The sequence below is a fragment of the Aquarana catesbeiana genome, linkage group LG02 (assembly GCF_042186555.1).
Source record: "Aquarana catesbeiana isolate 2022-GZ linkage group LG02, ASM4218655v1, whole genome shotgun sequence".
NCBI lineage: Eukaryota > Metazoa > Chordata > Amphibia > Anura > Ranidae > Aquarana > Aquarana catesbeiana.
In genome coordinates, this window is record NC_133325.1 from 49,549,466 (window position 1) to 49,564,184 (window position 14,719).

The following is a 14,719-nucleotide window of genomic DNA, read 5'->3' on the forward strand; positions in this document are numbered from 1 at the left end:
GTGGCTGTGCCAGTAAATTTTGGGTGTTGTGTCAGTAAATTTCAATCCGTTATGCCCCGTACACACGATAGGATTTCCCAACAACAAAACCGTGGATTTTTTTCCGAAGGATGTTGGCTCAAACTTGTCTTGCATACACACGGTCACACAAATGTTGTCGGAAGTTCTGAACGTGCTTACCCGCTGACAGCTGAATGTAAAAAAAAAAAGAGTTGCCAGCTAAAAAAAGAATTTGTGAAAAAAACAGCGTGGGGTCCCCCCAGGTCCATACCAGGCCCCCATACCAGGGCTCTGCACCCTATACCCCAAAGCACCTTGCTCCCATGTTGATGGGGACAAGGGCCTCTTTCTGACAACCCTGGCTCGTGGTTGTCGGGGTTCCCGGGGGGCGGGGGGCTTATCGAAATCTGGAAGCCCCCTTTAACAAGGGGGCCCCCAGATCCCAGCCTCCCCCCTATGTGAATGAGTATGGGGGACATTGTACCTCTACCTATCCACCAATTTTTTAACACTACACAACAAAGTAGTGTAGTGTTAAAAAATACAGTAGACAGTTTTTGACAAGTTTTTTATTAAAAATATCTTCTTCATTGCTTCTTCCTCCAGTCTTCCTGCATCTTCTCCCACATCTTTCTCCTCCGGGCTTCTCCTTCTCCCGCTTCTTCTTCTTTCTCCTGTCTTCTTTGTCCGGTGTGTTTCTTCCTCTGCTGCTGCTCCCGCCACTGACTCTCCTCCGTCCCGCTGATCTGCCTCCTTGTGATGTCACCGCCCGGAGCATGATGGGTCCGTGATGGAGGAAGATGGAGGCCACATGCTGAGGGCATGTGGCTTGGTACGGTTCAGGAGGGGGGGGGGGCTTGCTCGTCCCCTCCCTTTCCTGACCTGCCAGGCTGCATGCTCAGATAAGGGTCTGGTATGGATTTTGGGGGGACCTCACGCCATTTTTTCACATTTTGGCATGGGGGGGTCCCCTCCAAACCTGAAGGGCCTGGTATGGACCTGGGGGGGGGGACCCAAGACTGTTTTTTTCAAGATCTTTTTTTCCAGCAATTCTTTTTTTTTACCTTTAGCTGTCAGCAGGGAAGCCCGCTCACCGCTGATTGATCATTGGTTGTTAAAGATGCAGCGGCCGGCTTCCCAGGCCCCCTCCTTAGCAACCAGTTATATACAGCTAAAAAAAACAAAAACCACAAATCGCAAAATGCAAATCGCGGCAAAATCACATAAAAAACGCAGTACTTGCGTTTTGGATGCGGGTCCATTGAAGTCTATTACATGCAAATAGCTGCATTTTGCAGAAAAAAGTCCCTGACCCTTTCCAAAAATGCAGAGGCACAAAAATGCAATGATGTGAATGTGTTCCATAGGAACCCATGTTAAAAAAATTCCCTGCATTTCTGCAAAATGCATCAAAAAACGCATTAGTGTGAATGGAGCCTTAACCACTTGCCTACTGGGTACTTTCACCCCTTTCCTGTCCAGGTCAATTTTCAGCTTTCAGCGCTGTCGCACTTTGAATGACAATTGGGTGGTCATGCAACACTGTACCCAAACTACATTTTTAGAATTGTTTTGAGACAGATAGAGCTATCTTTTGGTGATATTTAATCACCATTAGGTGATTAAATAAACGAAAAAAGACCAAAAATTGAGAAAAAAACAAAAAAATGTTCTTTGCTTAATATTCCTTCCTAAATTCTAGAATCTTCTGACTTCTCCTCACATCTTTTGCACTCTGCTCCCCTACAGTTCTATAGCTCTTTTGTCTAGAGGTGGGCAGAAGTAAATGAAAAAGTTGTCACAATTGATAAATATGAATTCTTGGTGTTTCCCGCTCCTGCTGTCCAAGTCACAAGTCACTCCTCCATGACTTCGATTATTAATAATGAAGCCCTGGGTGCAAATACAGTTGGAGTTTTTAAGGCTGGACAATTCCCATTGCTTTCACCAACAGAAGTATGTATTTGCAGTGCTCGTGCAAGATGGTTATAGCACAAGACACATCAAAGCATACTTTAATGCAACATTAAAACGACTTACCTTGCTAGGATGCAGCTGTTGCGGTCTACTTAGAGGGTGATGTGGTATTGGCCTTCTTCTCTCAGTTATCTGCTTTCTCCCTTCTCCAATGACAGCAGAGATGCCCTTATACATTTTCAGAGTTCTCCACATGTAGCAAAATGGCGGCACATGGTTCAAGATGTTTAATCTGCTGCTACATGAGGGATCACAATGTATCTCCTTTTCACCACCCTCCTGAACCACAGCCTAACCAACTGTAATAATCTCAAGATGCAAAATATGAATGGCCCTTCAGCTCTAATTTTCTGACAACAAATGTTGGATGTGAGCTTCGTGGCGGAAAGTCCGACCGTGTGTATGCTCCATCGAACATTTGTTGGCGGATTTTCCGCCAACAAATGTTGGCTAGCAGGTTCTCAAATTTTCCACCAACAAATTTTTGTTGTCGGACTTTCGGGTCGTGTGTATACAATTCCGTCGCACAAAAGTCCACACATGCTCAGAATCAATGCTCAGCAAACACAACTTTAGCAGAAGGAGCCCAAAGGGTGGCGCATGACTATTGAACTTCCTTTTTATCGGCTCGCCGTACGTCTTGTACATCACTACGTTCGGAATTGTTGGCCAACATTTGTGTGACTGTGTGTATGGAAGACAAGTTGGAGCCAACAGCCTTCGAACAAAATTCCACGGTTTTGTTGTCGGAAAGTCCGATCATGTGTACGAGGCATAAGTGCTAATTTACCAATTATTTTTTTTTTTCACAATTAGGTTTTATTGAGGTTGTAAAGCAAACACAATGTACAAAATCATACAAATATATAAATGTATGAAAAATAAAGGATAATAAAATACATTATAACAAGGTAAACTATGTGACATAATCAAAGAGAATATGTGTTAAATGGGAAAACATTACCAACAGAAAAATAAATACAGGAATGTACCATAATATAACGTGTTGGTAATAAAATCAAAATACTGATACATTTTGTGTTTCATCTGTACTTTTTAAAGCTGACAAAAACAATCTACTACAAATATACACATTTCAGATTAATTGTTACCTCTAACTGCTACACAGAAAAATTGGAATGCATGTGGATTTGAAATTAGACTGACCAATCAACTTGATCCAACAGGTCTCACCGCTGTTTGGAACCATCTATAATTCTATGTACTTAATGGCCAAAGCCATGAGCAGCGCCTGGAAACAAGGGGCCTGGATGTCGGGAACCAATCTTGTGGAATACACAAAAAACCTGGACTACCCCGGATTCACACATATGTTGTATACAGATGGCAAGGGGAATGGGCTCAGCAGCTTTGTAGTCTTAGATACTGATGGGAAAATCAACCAGCTATTCCCGACCTACTCAGTGGAAGTTGGCATCAATTTAGTGCGCTTTTTAGGAAAGACTATACGGTTTCCAGGTGGGACGCCGCCGACTGCAGATTCCAGCTGTTGGTTTGACCCAGACACGCTCTGCATTGGAGGTAAAAAACTTTAATGTCATTGATTGTGCAATATTGTAACAATATAGGCTCTGTAAATGTGACCGCTGGTTGTTACCACATACCTCAAATTAGAGTTTTTAATTCCCACTGCTGTCCTGCAACAGACCTATTGCCAGCAAGGACACCTACTTAAAGCGGAGTTCCACTGTTTTTTTAGTTTATTAAAAGTCAGCAGCTACAAAAAGTATAGCTGCTGACTTTTAATAAACAGACACTCAGCTGTCCCACGGTCCAGCGATGCCGCCGCCCGAAGCCTCCGTTCTCTCCCCCCCCCTCTCCGCCGGCGCCGACATAGTGAGTGTGGGCACCCGGCTGTGACAGTTTGCGGCTTCACAGCCGGGCGCGCATTGCGCATGGGTGAGCCACGCGCTACGCATGCGTGAGCTGCGCTGCTCTCCGTCAATGGCCAGGCAATGTTCTGGGACCTGTCACGTGTCCCAGAACATTGCCAGGAGGGAGGGACCGCCTAGGAATCGCCTAGGCGGTTAGAAGCCCGGAAGGAGGAAATGGGACAGGAAGTCCCACTCCAAATCAGGTACCCAGCCTCCCCCCAAAAAAATGACAATTGTGGAATGTCAGGGGGCGAGGAGTACTTAAAGCGGAGGTTCCATTTTTTTACCCTTTAACCGGTTCAATACAGGGCAATTTCACCCCCTTCCTTCCCAGGCCAATTTTTAGTTTTCAGCGCTGTCGCACTTTAAACATCAATTGCGCGGTCGTGCGACGTTGTACCCAAAAAAAATTGACGTCCTTTTTTCACCACAAATAGAGCTTTCTTTTGGTGGTATTTGATCGCCTCTGCGGTTTTTATTTTTTGCACTATAAACAAAAGAAGAGCGACAATTTTGAAAAAAACACAATATTTTTTACTTTTTGCTATAATAAATATCCCAATTTTTTTTAAAAAACAAATTTTTTCCTCAGTTTCGGCTGATACGTATTCTTCTACATATTTTTGGTAAAAAAAAATGCAATAAGCGTATATTGATTGGTTTGCGCAAAAGTTATAGCGTCTACAAAATACGGGATAGATTTATGGCATTTTTTAAAAAAAAAAATTTATTTTTTTTTTTTGCGGCGATCGCAATTTTTTTTCGTGACTGCGACATTATGGCGGACACATCGGACACTTTTGACACATTTTTGGGACCATTCACATTTATACAGCGATCAATGCTATAAAATTGCATTGATTACTGTGTAAATGTGACAGGCAGTGAAGGGGTTAACCACTAGGGGGCGGGGAGGGGTTAAGTATGTTTCCTAGGGAATGATTCTAACTGAAGGGGAGGGGACCCACAAGGGGAGGAGAGCGATCAGTGTTCCTCCGTTCTGGGAACACAGATCGCTCTCCTCAGAGCTGACAGGCTGTGGATCTGTGTGTTTACACCCATAGATCCACATGCCGGCCCGGTTAACGGGCAATCGCGGGTGCCCGGCGGACATAGCGGCCGCCGGGCACACGCACCGGGTCCCGAGTAACGTGGCCGGCGCGCGCGCGCCCCCTAGACGGCCGGGAATCCCAGGACGTCATATGACGTCCACCCAGGATGGGAGATCCCATCTGTGGACGTCATATGACTATGGCTGGGTATTGAAGTGGTTAAAGGGTAAGTTCACCTTGGCACACTTTTTTTTTCTAAATTCCAGCTCCCCTATGCACCAATATAGCATTCATGTACTTTTTTAGCAAAAATATCAAAGCTTTCCATTAAATCTAGAGTCACTTACTTTTCTTGTCTTTAGTAATGTCTTCTTCCTGATCAGACTTTAGTGTCAGAAACTATTAATCAGACCGAGACAGAAGTACAGTTAAATCACACTTGTTGAATAAAAGTAAATAGAATAAACGTAGTTAAAACATAGCCAAATTTCGATAACCGGAACAGATATTCAGACAAGCCAGAAAGTCGGGATGCCAGAGATCAGCATAGTGGAACAGCAAGCAGGATCTGGAGCCAGAAGAAATGTCAGCCAAGCAAGTCTTTAACATGAACGCAGGAGATAGTCTCTCTGATGTTGACCAAGGCAAGGGCAGAGATTATCTGGGCTGGACGGCTTCAGTAGGCAGGACTGACGAGCAGGATATCATCAACAGGTGAGTCACTGTGGACAGATAGGAGCTGGCAATTAGCCGACAGCTGAGCGGGCAGCTCAGAGGAAGGAAGGGCTGAGCCCAGCCCTGACATTTAGGTCACGACACAGGAAGGAGTTGACCAGCTGATCTCATTAGCACACACCCCACATCATCCACCCTCCCATTCCCAGGTGCACGTTTTTTTCTCACTAAATTCACAATATACAATGAGCATGTTTATACACCTAAAATTACTAGTTGCGCTTTCAGTGCCATTAATTGTTAACAGCACACCAAACACCGAAGCAAACACACATTTTACCATGTGAAACGAGGGTCAAATGCTGCACGCACAGTAAAAAACATACAACCCACGAAATGCCAAAATGTCCCATTAACCACAAGTAGTGCAGCAAATTTAAATCAACAGGTTGCCCTATGGGTATCACATGAAAATTGAGACACAAAATGTGCTCTCCCACTATGCTAGATGTGAATTCGACCTGAAAGTGAAATTGGTGCGATAACACAAGAACAACGAGGCTCCATTCACATCTGTGCGTTTCCTTGCATTTCAGAAATGCGCTACACCAAAAATCGCAGTAAAAAATGCACCAAGCTCCACTCTAAAAAAAAGTTCTGAAGCTTCTTTGGGGCAATTGCTGTGTGTACGGCCGCCCATTCAGGTGGATGGGCTGCCCTATGTATGATGAGCGAAAATGCTCCAAAACGCCTCCCCCCCTCGCTAAAAAAAAAAAAAAAAAAAGCATGTAGGAATGCGAGTTCCCACTATGCAGAGTTGTGAATAGGGCTTGACAGCTGTGCGTTTCTGTCCACTCCTTCCTATGTACTTGTATAAAGATGGCCATACACTATGCAATCTGATTGTATATTGTGTATTTAGTGAGAAGGGTAATCACTGATTGATTGCATTTCATTTAAAAAATGTGCACCTGGGAATGGGAGGGTGGATGATGCAGGGTGTGTGCTAATGAGGTCAGCTGGTCAACTCCTTCCTGTGTCATGACCTAAAGTCTGATCAGGAAGAAGACATTACTAATGGAAACGTCTGGAAACATGGATTTAGACAAAAAAAATTAAGTGACTCTAGATTTAATGGAAAGCTTTGATTATTTTGCAAAAAAGTACATGAATGCTATATTGTTGCATAGGGGAGCTGGAATTTAGAAAAAAAAAAGTGTACAAAGGTGAACGTACCGTAACGTGACGAATATCTGCAGTCAGTGATGATGGAGGAATACAGGAAGGAAAGTGGGTGTATATAGCTGTATACGGGACAGGACAGATGATATGATCTTTCCGGCAATAGCTGTTCCTCTTCCAACTTTCCAATATATATTATGTTCCTCCTAATGTAACTGCTGTTACCTGTGGTTCTTCACTGCTGAAAGGTATGCCACTTGACTTCAGGATTTCCTCTGATGAGGCCTAGGCAGCCACGAAACCTCCTTGCTTCCTCCTCATCCAGTCCTCCATAAGCGTTTCTACACCACTCCAGTCCACTTGAGTGAGCGTCGCCGGCGCTGTGCCAGCCGGATCTATATCTGACAGTCTGCATTCTGCACAGGGACTGGAGGCCGGAGCCGAGCGGCCAAGCCATCGCATCGGATGATCGGGGGTGAGGGAGGGATGGACGATCAGAGAGCAGCAGCCAGCAGTCACTCAGCAGAGTCTTCAGCAGACCCATTGCCGATTCCGGGGTGGGGCACTCGCCCCCCCTTGCCCCTACCTGCGGACGCCCATGAATAGTGCCCCATTGTTAGTGTTAATAGAAGGAATTCTGCGCCATTGTTGGTGTCAATGAAAGGAATTCTGATTCTGCCCAATCGTTGGTGTCAATAGAAGGAATACTGCCCCATCATCTGTGTCAGTGGAAGAAATTTTGCCCCATTGTTGTTGTCAGTGGATGGAATAGTGCCCCAGATAAAGGCAAACAAAGGGCCACCTCTGGCTCAGACCTTTGGGGGGGCCAGCTCACCATAATCACTTGTAAACAAAGAAGTCCGGTTTCTGTGTTTACAAGTGACAGCACTTCACCTGTAGTGTTAGGGAAATGGGAAGGTATCATGGTTTGCCTGTTGGACTGTAAAATGCCTATTCCTGCAATTTTGCCAAACATCGTCTGTGTGTGGTCTGAAATGATTAAAGAGGTGTATCGCAAATGACTGGCACACACATGGTTCACCTTGTGGGTCCTAACACATTGGGGTACTGTATGAAGACTTCAGCACAGAGTGAAGTGGTGTGAAGACATAAGTGGTTATCCAGAATAAGGGTAGTTTAACAAGCAGTCAGTCAGTAGTGTGTACCCATTATAGGTGGCACAGCCTCTAGCAGGGAGGGAGATGTTGTCTGCACTCTTTCTGCCAGCGGTCTGTCTCCCATAGCAACAGGAGCGGATTGCGCTACAGAGGTTCCCCATCCTATGCAGGGGCACAGAAGTTCAAGTGTCAACTTGAGTGCACGTGTGGAGCCCGTGCAGAGTGCACGGCGGGGCCTACTCCGTTACCGGGAAGTAGTAGTGGAAAACGCTGGACAGGTGGTTGTGGACAATGGCTCAGTGTGTCCTTCCAAAATGCAAGTTACTCTGAAGGTGTCAGGGAGAACGGAGAGTTAACTTGAGAACTGTTGCAGTGCTATGTACATTATTATTATTATTATTATTATTATTATTATTATTAATTTACAGGATTTATATAGCGCCGACAGTTTACTCAGCGCTACAACATGAGGGCAGACAGTACAATTACAATACAATTCAATACAGGAGGAATCAGAGGGCCCTGCTTGTTAGAGCTTACAATCTAGGAGGGAAGGTCAAGTTATACAAAAGGGCAGGGGCGTTGCTAGGTCTGAAAAGATCTGGGGCTAGAGCCCATAGCAGTGGTCACCAACCTTTTTGCATGCCCGTGGGGGGGGACCAGTGGTAAGCAATTTGTCACGGGCGATGGCTGGTGTTGGCGCTTCAATCATAATGGCATAATGGTTGATATGGTGTCAGGGTGATTGAAGTGCATTATTTCTATTGTTACATTCTAATATATAATGAAGTGGTTCAACTCGCCATACTGCAGAATCATTGGGAGCCCTGGGCGTGTCCCTTACCACATCTCCTGCCACCAGATGCAGCGTGTCACTTGCCACCGTCGCCTGTCACCAGATGTGGATTGTCACTTGCCATGTCGCCTGCCACCAGATGTGAATTGTCACTTGCCACTTTCACCTGGCAGCAGATGTGGATTGTGACTTGCCACGTCACCTGCAGCAGATGTGGATTGTCACTTGCCACGTCACCTGCCACTATTTGCAGATTGTCACTTGCCACGTCACCTGCCACCATTTTCAGATTGTCACTTGCCACGTCTCCTGCCACCATTTTCAGATTGTCACTTGCCACGTCTCCTGCCACCATTTGCAGATTGTCACTTGCCACCATTTGCAGATTGTCACTTGCCACGTCTCCTGGCAACATTTGCAGATTGCCACATCTCCTGCCACCATTTGCAGATTGTCACTTGCCACATCACCGGCCACCAGACGTGGGTTGTCACTTGCCATGCCAGCCAGTGCCACCAAATATGGCGGGCAGTGAAAGATGATGTCATCTCTCTGCTGCTTGCCGCACCTCACTCCCAAATTGAAGAGGTCTGGCTGTGAAGAGCGCTGATGTGAAGCGGGCGGAGAGAGATGGCATCTCTGCTCGTCCGCCAGCTCGCTTCTCTTATCCGCCTCTCTCATGCAGCCAGCCCGCCTGCCCCAGTAGCTGCAGCCTGCTGGTTAAGCAGGGACCCTGCGGCAAGAGACTCGGGGCTATGGGCCCCAGATTGGGGGATATAGCCCCAATAGCCACCCCCTAGCAACGCCCATGCAAAAGGGTAATAGCTGTGGGGGATGAGCTAATGGAGAAAATAGTGCAGTTGTTAGATGGAGGCAGGATAGGCTTCTCTGAAGAGGAAAGTTTTCAGGGATCGCCTAAAAGTGGATAAAGTTGGAGACAGTCTGACAGATTGGGATAGGGAATTCCAGAGGATGGGCGAGGCTCGGGAGAAGTCCTGGAGGTGGGTATGGGAGGAGGTGATGAGGGAGCTAGAGAGCAGGAGGTCTTGGGAGGAACGGAGATGGCGATTAGGTTGGTATTTTGAGACTAGGTTAGTGATGTAGCTGGGGGCACAGTTGTGGATGGCTTTGTAACTTATTGTTAGTATTTTGAATTAGTTGGGCGAGTGGCAGCCAATGGAGGGATTGGCAGAGGGGTATAGCAGACACTGAGCGGTTTGTAAGGTGGACGAGTCTGGCAGCAGCATTCATGATGGACTGAAGGGGGGATAGTCTATTTAAAGGTAAGTCAATGAGGAGGGAGTTGCAGTAGTCAGACACCATGTACATGGTGTCTGTTCATCTCTAAGAGCCCTTTCACACTGCCAGCGCCTGAAAACGCTGGTAAAGCGCAACTTAAAATAGCAGCTCTTTACCAGCATTTTTCGAGTGCTAGTGGGGCGCTTTTAACCCCCGCTAGTGGCCGAATAAAGGGTTAAAAGCGCCAACAAATCGCAGCTGGCAAAAGTGCTTTGCAGGCGCTTTGCAGGCGTTTTGCAGACACTTTGCAGGCACTTCCCATTGATTTCAATGGGAAGGGGTGCTTTAGGAGCGGTGTATTCACCGCTCCTAAAGCGCTGCAAAGAAGCTGCTTGCAGGAATTTTCTTGACGCCCTGCCAGCGCAGCGCCTCAGTGTGAAAGCACTGGGGCTTTCACATTGGGATTGCAGATGAGGCTTCTTTCAGGCGCTTTACAGGTGCTTTTTTTAACGCTAAAGCACCTGAAAAGCGCCCCAGTGTGAAAGGGGTCTCAGGGTAGAGGTCCGCCTTAAGGTTGTGTATTCCCCACAGCAGCCTCAGCCTTGTCCCAGGGCATTGATGAAGATGACACAAAACAAAGGTACCACATGGTACAACAAAGGGGCCTTTAGTTGTGCTTTAACCACTTGCCATCCAGCTGCCGTCATTATACTGTGCCAGGTCGGCACGATCCCATGAAACGCCGTAGCTGTACGTCGGTCCCTTTAAGCAGGATAGCAGGTGCATGCGCCCGCTGCAAAGCGGGGGTGCCGATGCTCGTGACGGGCGGTCACGATGACCGCCGGCCACAAGTGATCGCAGGCACGAGAGGCAGAACAAGGACATGTGTGTGTAAACACACAAATAAATTCCTGTTCTGTGAGGAGAGGAGAGAGAGAGATCGTAAATTCCTACGAGCTGGGAACCAAGATCTGTCATCTCCTATAGTCAGTCCCCTCCCCCCACAGTTAGAAAACACACAGGGAACACAGTTAACCCCTTGATCGCCCCCTAGTGTTAACCCCTTCCCTGCCAGTGACATTTATACAGTAATCAGTGCATTTTTATAGCACTGATCGCTGTATAATTGTCAATCGACCCAAAAATGTGTCAGAAGTGACTGCTGTGTCCGCCATAATGTCACAGTCTTGATAAAAATTGCAGATCGCTGCCATTACTAGTAAAAAAAAAAAAATTATAATAAAAATGCCATAAATCTATCCCCTATTTTGTAGACGCTATAACTTTTGCGCAAACCAATCAATATACACTTTTTGTGATTTTTATTACCAAAAATATGTAGAATAATACATATCAGCCTAAACTAAGGAAAAAATTTGCTTTTTTTAAAAAAAATTGGTGCTATTTATTACAGCAAAAAGTACAAAATATTGTGTTTTTTTTCAAAATTGTCGCTTTTTTTTGTTTATAACGCAAAAAATAAAAACCGCACAGATGATCAAATATCACCAAAAGAAAGCTCTATTTGTGGGAAAAAAAGGATTTTTTTTTGTTTGGGTGCAGCGTCACACGACCGCACAATTATCAGTTAAAGTGACGCAGTGCCGTATCGCAAAAAATGGCAGCCAAATCTTCAGGGGCTGAAGCAGTTAAAGGATAAGTTCACATTTGGTAATATGTTACATGTTCCACCTATTTTTAGGGTTAAACATATAACATGTTCCCGCTCCTGCAGCCGCCGTCTGCTGCCCTCTTTCCCTGTGACAGCAGTACAGGGAGAAGTTCCCCGTCCAAGATGTTACTTTTGTAAAACAGCGCGAGTCATTCACTCACACAGTTCTATGAATCCTTTGCGGCTGTCGGCTTGTAGTTCTCAATGAACTACATTCAATTCACTTTTCATTTCAGAGATGTCTCGGTTGCACACAATATACATTTAGCATTTGTACCTAAGCATGCATTTTATATCATTTTTTGGGACAGATAGGGCGATAGGGATTTCATTTTGAAATTATATATATATATATATATATATATATATATATATATATATATATATATACAGTGGGGGCGGAAAGTATTCAGACCCCCTTAAATTTTTTACTCTTTGTTATATTGCAGCCATTTGCTAAAACCATTTAAGTTCATTTTTTTCCTCATTAACGTACACACAGCTCTCATTTGCTCTGATATGCACTGTGAGCTGTAAGGTCTTATATAGACAGGTGTGTGGCTTTCCTAATCAAGTCCAATCAGTATAATCAAACACAGCTGGACTCAAATGAAGGTGTAGAACCATCTCAAGGATGATCAGAAGAAATGGACAGCACCTTAAATATATGAGTGTCACAGCAAAGGGTCTGAATACTTAGGACCATGTGATATTTCAGTTTTTCTTTTTTAATAAATCTGCAAAAATGTCAACAATTCTGTGTTTTTCTGTCAATATGGGGTGCTGTGTATACAATAATGAGGAAAAAAATGAACTTAAATGATTTCAGCAAATGGCTGCAATATAACAAAGAGTGAAAAATTTAAGGGGGTCTGAATACTTTTCGTCCCCACGGTATATATATATATAGTGGAACCTCGGATTTTGAGCATAATCCGTTCCAGGAGCATGCATGTAATCCAAAGTACTCGCATATCAAAGAGAGTTTTCCCATTGAAGTCAGTGGAAATGAAAATAATTTGTTCCGCATTGACTTCAATGGGATGCAATACTGCATGCGGCGGGGGGTGCCGGAGAGCCTCGGAAACGGCCGAAAAGGCCCGAGCACACTTCGGCTGACCTCAGCAAACCTCGGAAAGACTCCGTTCACAAGCTTTTCCGAGGTTTACCGAGGTCAGCTGAACTGTCCTTGGGCCTTTACGTGCATTTCCGAACGCCGACGCCGATCGCTGTTCGGCTCTGGCGCCCCCCACCTCAGGCCAAAAGCTGTACTGCACACCGCTTTTGGCCTGAATCCTTCTCGTTTTGCAAGACAACACTCACAAACCGAGTTAGGATTTTTAGAAATACAGTGCTCTTTTTGCGAAACGCTCGTTAACCACGTTACTCGCAAACCGAGGTTCCACTGTGTGTGTATATATATATATATATATATATATAATGTGTGTACATACACATATAATGTGTATAATGTGTGTACATACAGTATGATCTTTTTTATTATTATTTATTCGTTAGAGAACATTTTTAAAAACATTCTCCTGCAACCTTTTATGTAACATTTATGTAATTTGCACACCTCCAGATTTTTACCCCAAATAATAACCATTCGACAATTAAAATGATATCAGTAAGAGCCCTTTCACACTGGGGCGGTTTGCAGGCGCTATTGCGCTAATAATAGCACCTGCAAACCGACCCGAAAGTGCCGCTGCTGTGTATCCAGTGTGAAAGCCCCGAGGACTTTCACACTGGAGCGATGCGCTGGCAGGACGGTAAAAAAAGTCCTGCTAGCAGCATCTTCGGAGCGGTGAAGGAGCGGTGTGTATACCGCTCCTTTACCGCTCCTGCCCATTGAAATCAATGGGACGGTGCGGCTATACCGCTGGCAAACCGCCTCTGCAGAGGCACTTTGCGGTGGTATTTAACCCTTTCTCGGCCACTAGCGGGGGGTAAAACTGCCCCGCTAGCGGCCGCATACCGACGGTAAAACGCCGCTAATAATAGCGGCGTTTTACCGCCGACGCCGCCCCCCGCTCCAGTGTGAAAGGGCTCTAAGTGTGATTTCTACGTAACATGAGATGAATAGCCACTGTCCCTTTACCATTTAAAAATGGCACCTGGGATTCAAGTACAGTACAGTGGTGATCGGTAGTGCGGGCAGGGGGGAAAGGAAAGTATTATTTAATTCTTTGCAGAGTACATTTTTTTTTTACATTTTTATTCTAACAACTGAAAGCATGTGGAAAGTCTATGGAGTGGTGGCTTTGGAGGTGTTTGTTACTTTTGTTAAAGCGTATCTCTAGGTAATATCTTTGGTTTTAGTTTTAGATGGCATAGGGAAGGGTTAGAGGTCAATGTTTTGGTAATAAAGTTTTTATTGTGGTTGTAAAAGACATGGACAATGCAAAACCCAGATACAACAATTCAGAAAAATGTATCTGGGTGGAAGAGATCACATGTAACATATGGTACATAATATGACAATGTACATATTGGGGGTTAGTTATGAAAGTAAGGAATTAATAGAATCGCGCTAAGCATTAGCATAAATAATAATATATGCATGCACTAATCCATTGACAATAGTGATGTACCATGTACCAGGTACCATATGATGTGAACAGATTATCAAACAGTAATGTAACACCAAAACAATGATAATTCAATATGTGGTGATATAAATAAATATCATATAATAAAGTGTCCAAAAGTTTGGGATGATCAAACGCCCGTGAGCTAAATATAATTAGTGAAATGAAAAAAGTCCATCCAAGAAATAAAGATCTTCAGTAAAGTGAAGAAAAACTGGTGCTCAGTCCGCCACCATTGGTAGAGATTTGCCGCTTACCAGAAACCCATGATCCCCCGCTACAGAGGATCAGGGGAAGCCTGTATAGAAAACGCCCTCCGGAGCATAGCAAATGAAACCAGAATTTGAAGTCTTTGGTGGTAATATGATATCCACAAACACCAAACAGGGCTAATTGACCTCAGATCCCATCATGAAATTCCCAGCTCGTAGGGTAAACGAGTATGGCATGTAAAGATAAGAGAAGCAGGTTTAATCGTTCAGAACGATCGGATTTTCCGACAACTTTGTGTGACCGTAT

General features: G+C 44.8%; 1 protein-coding gene across 2 annotated transcripts in view; it reads left to right on the top strand.

Annotated features, from left to right (window-relative positions):
* The window catches only part of LOC141126853 (retinal guanylyl cyclase 2-like), a 211,856-nt gene that overhangs the window by 86,396 nt on the left and 110,741 nt on the right, over window positions 1–14,719 (top strand). For both annotated transcript variants that reach the window (XM_073612862.1, XM_073612863.1), the window contains exon 4: window positions 3,165–3,519. In XM_073612862.1, the coding sequence (XP_073468963.1) occupies window positions 3,165–3,519 (355 nt within the window). The remainder of the gene's footprint in view (window positions 1–3,164; window positions 3,520–14,719) is intronic.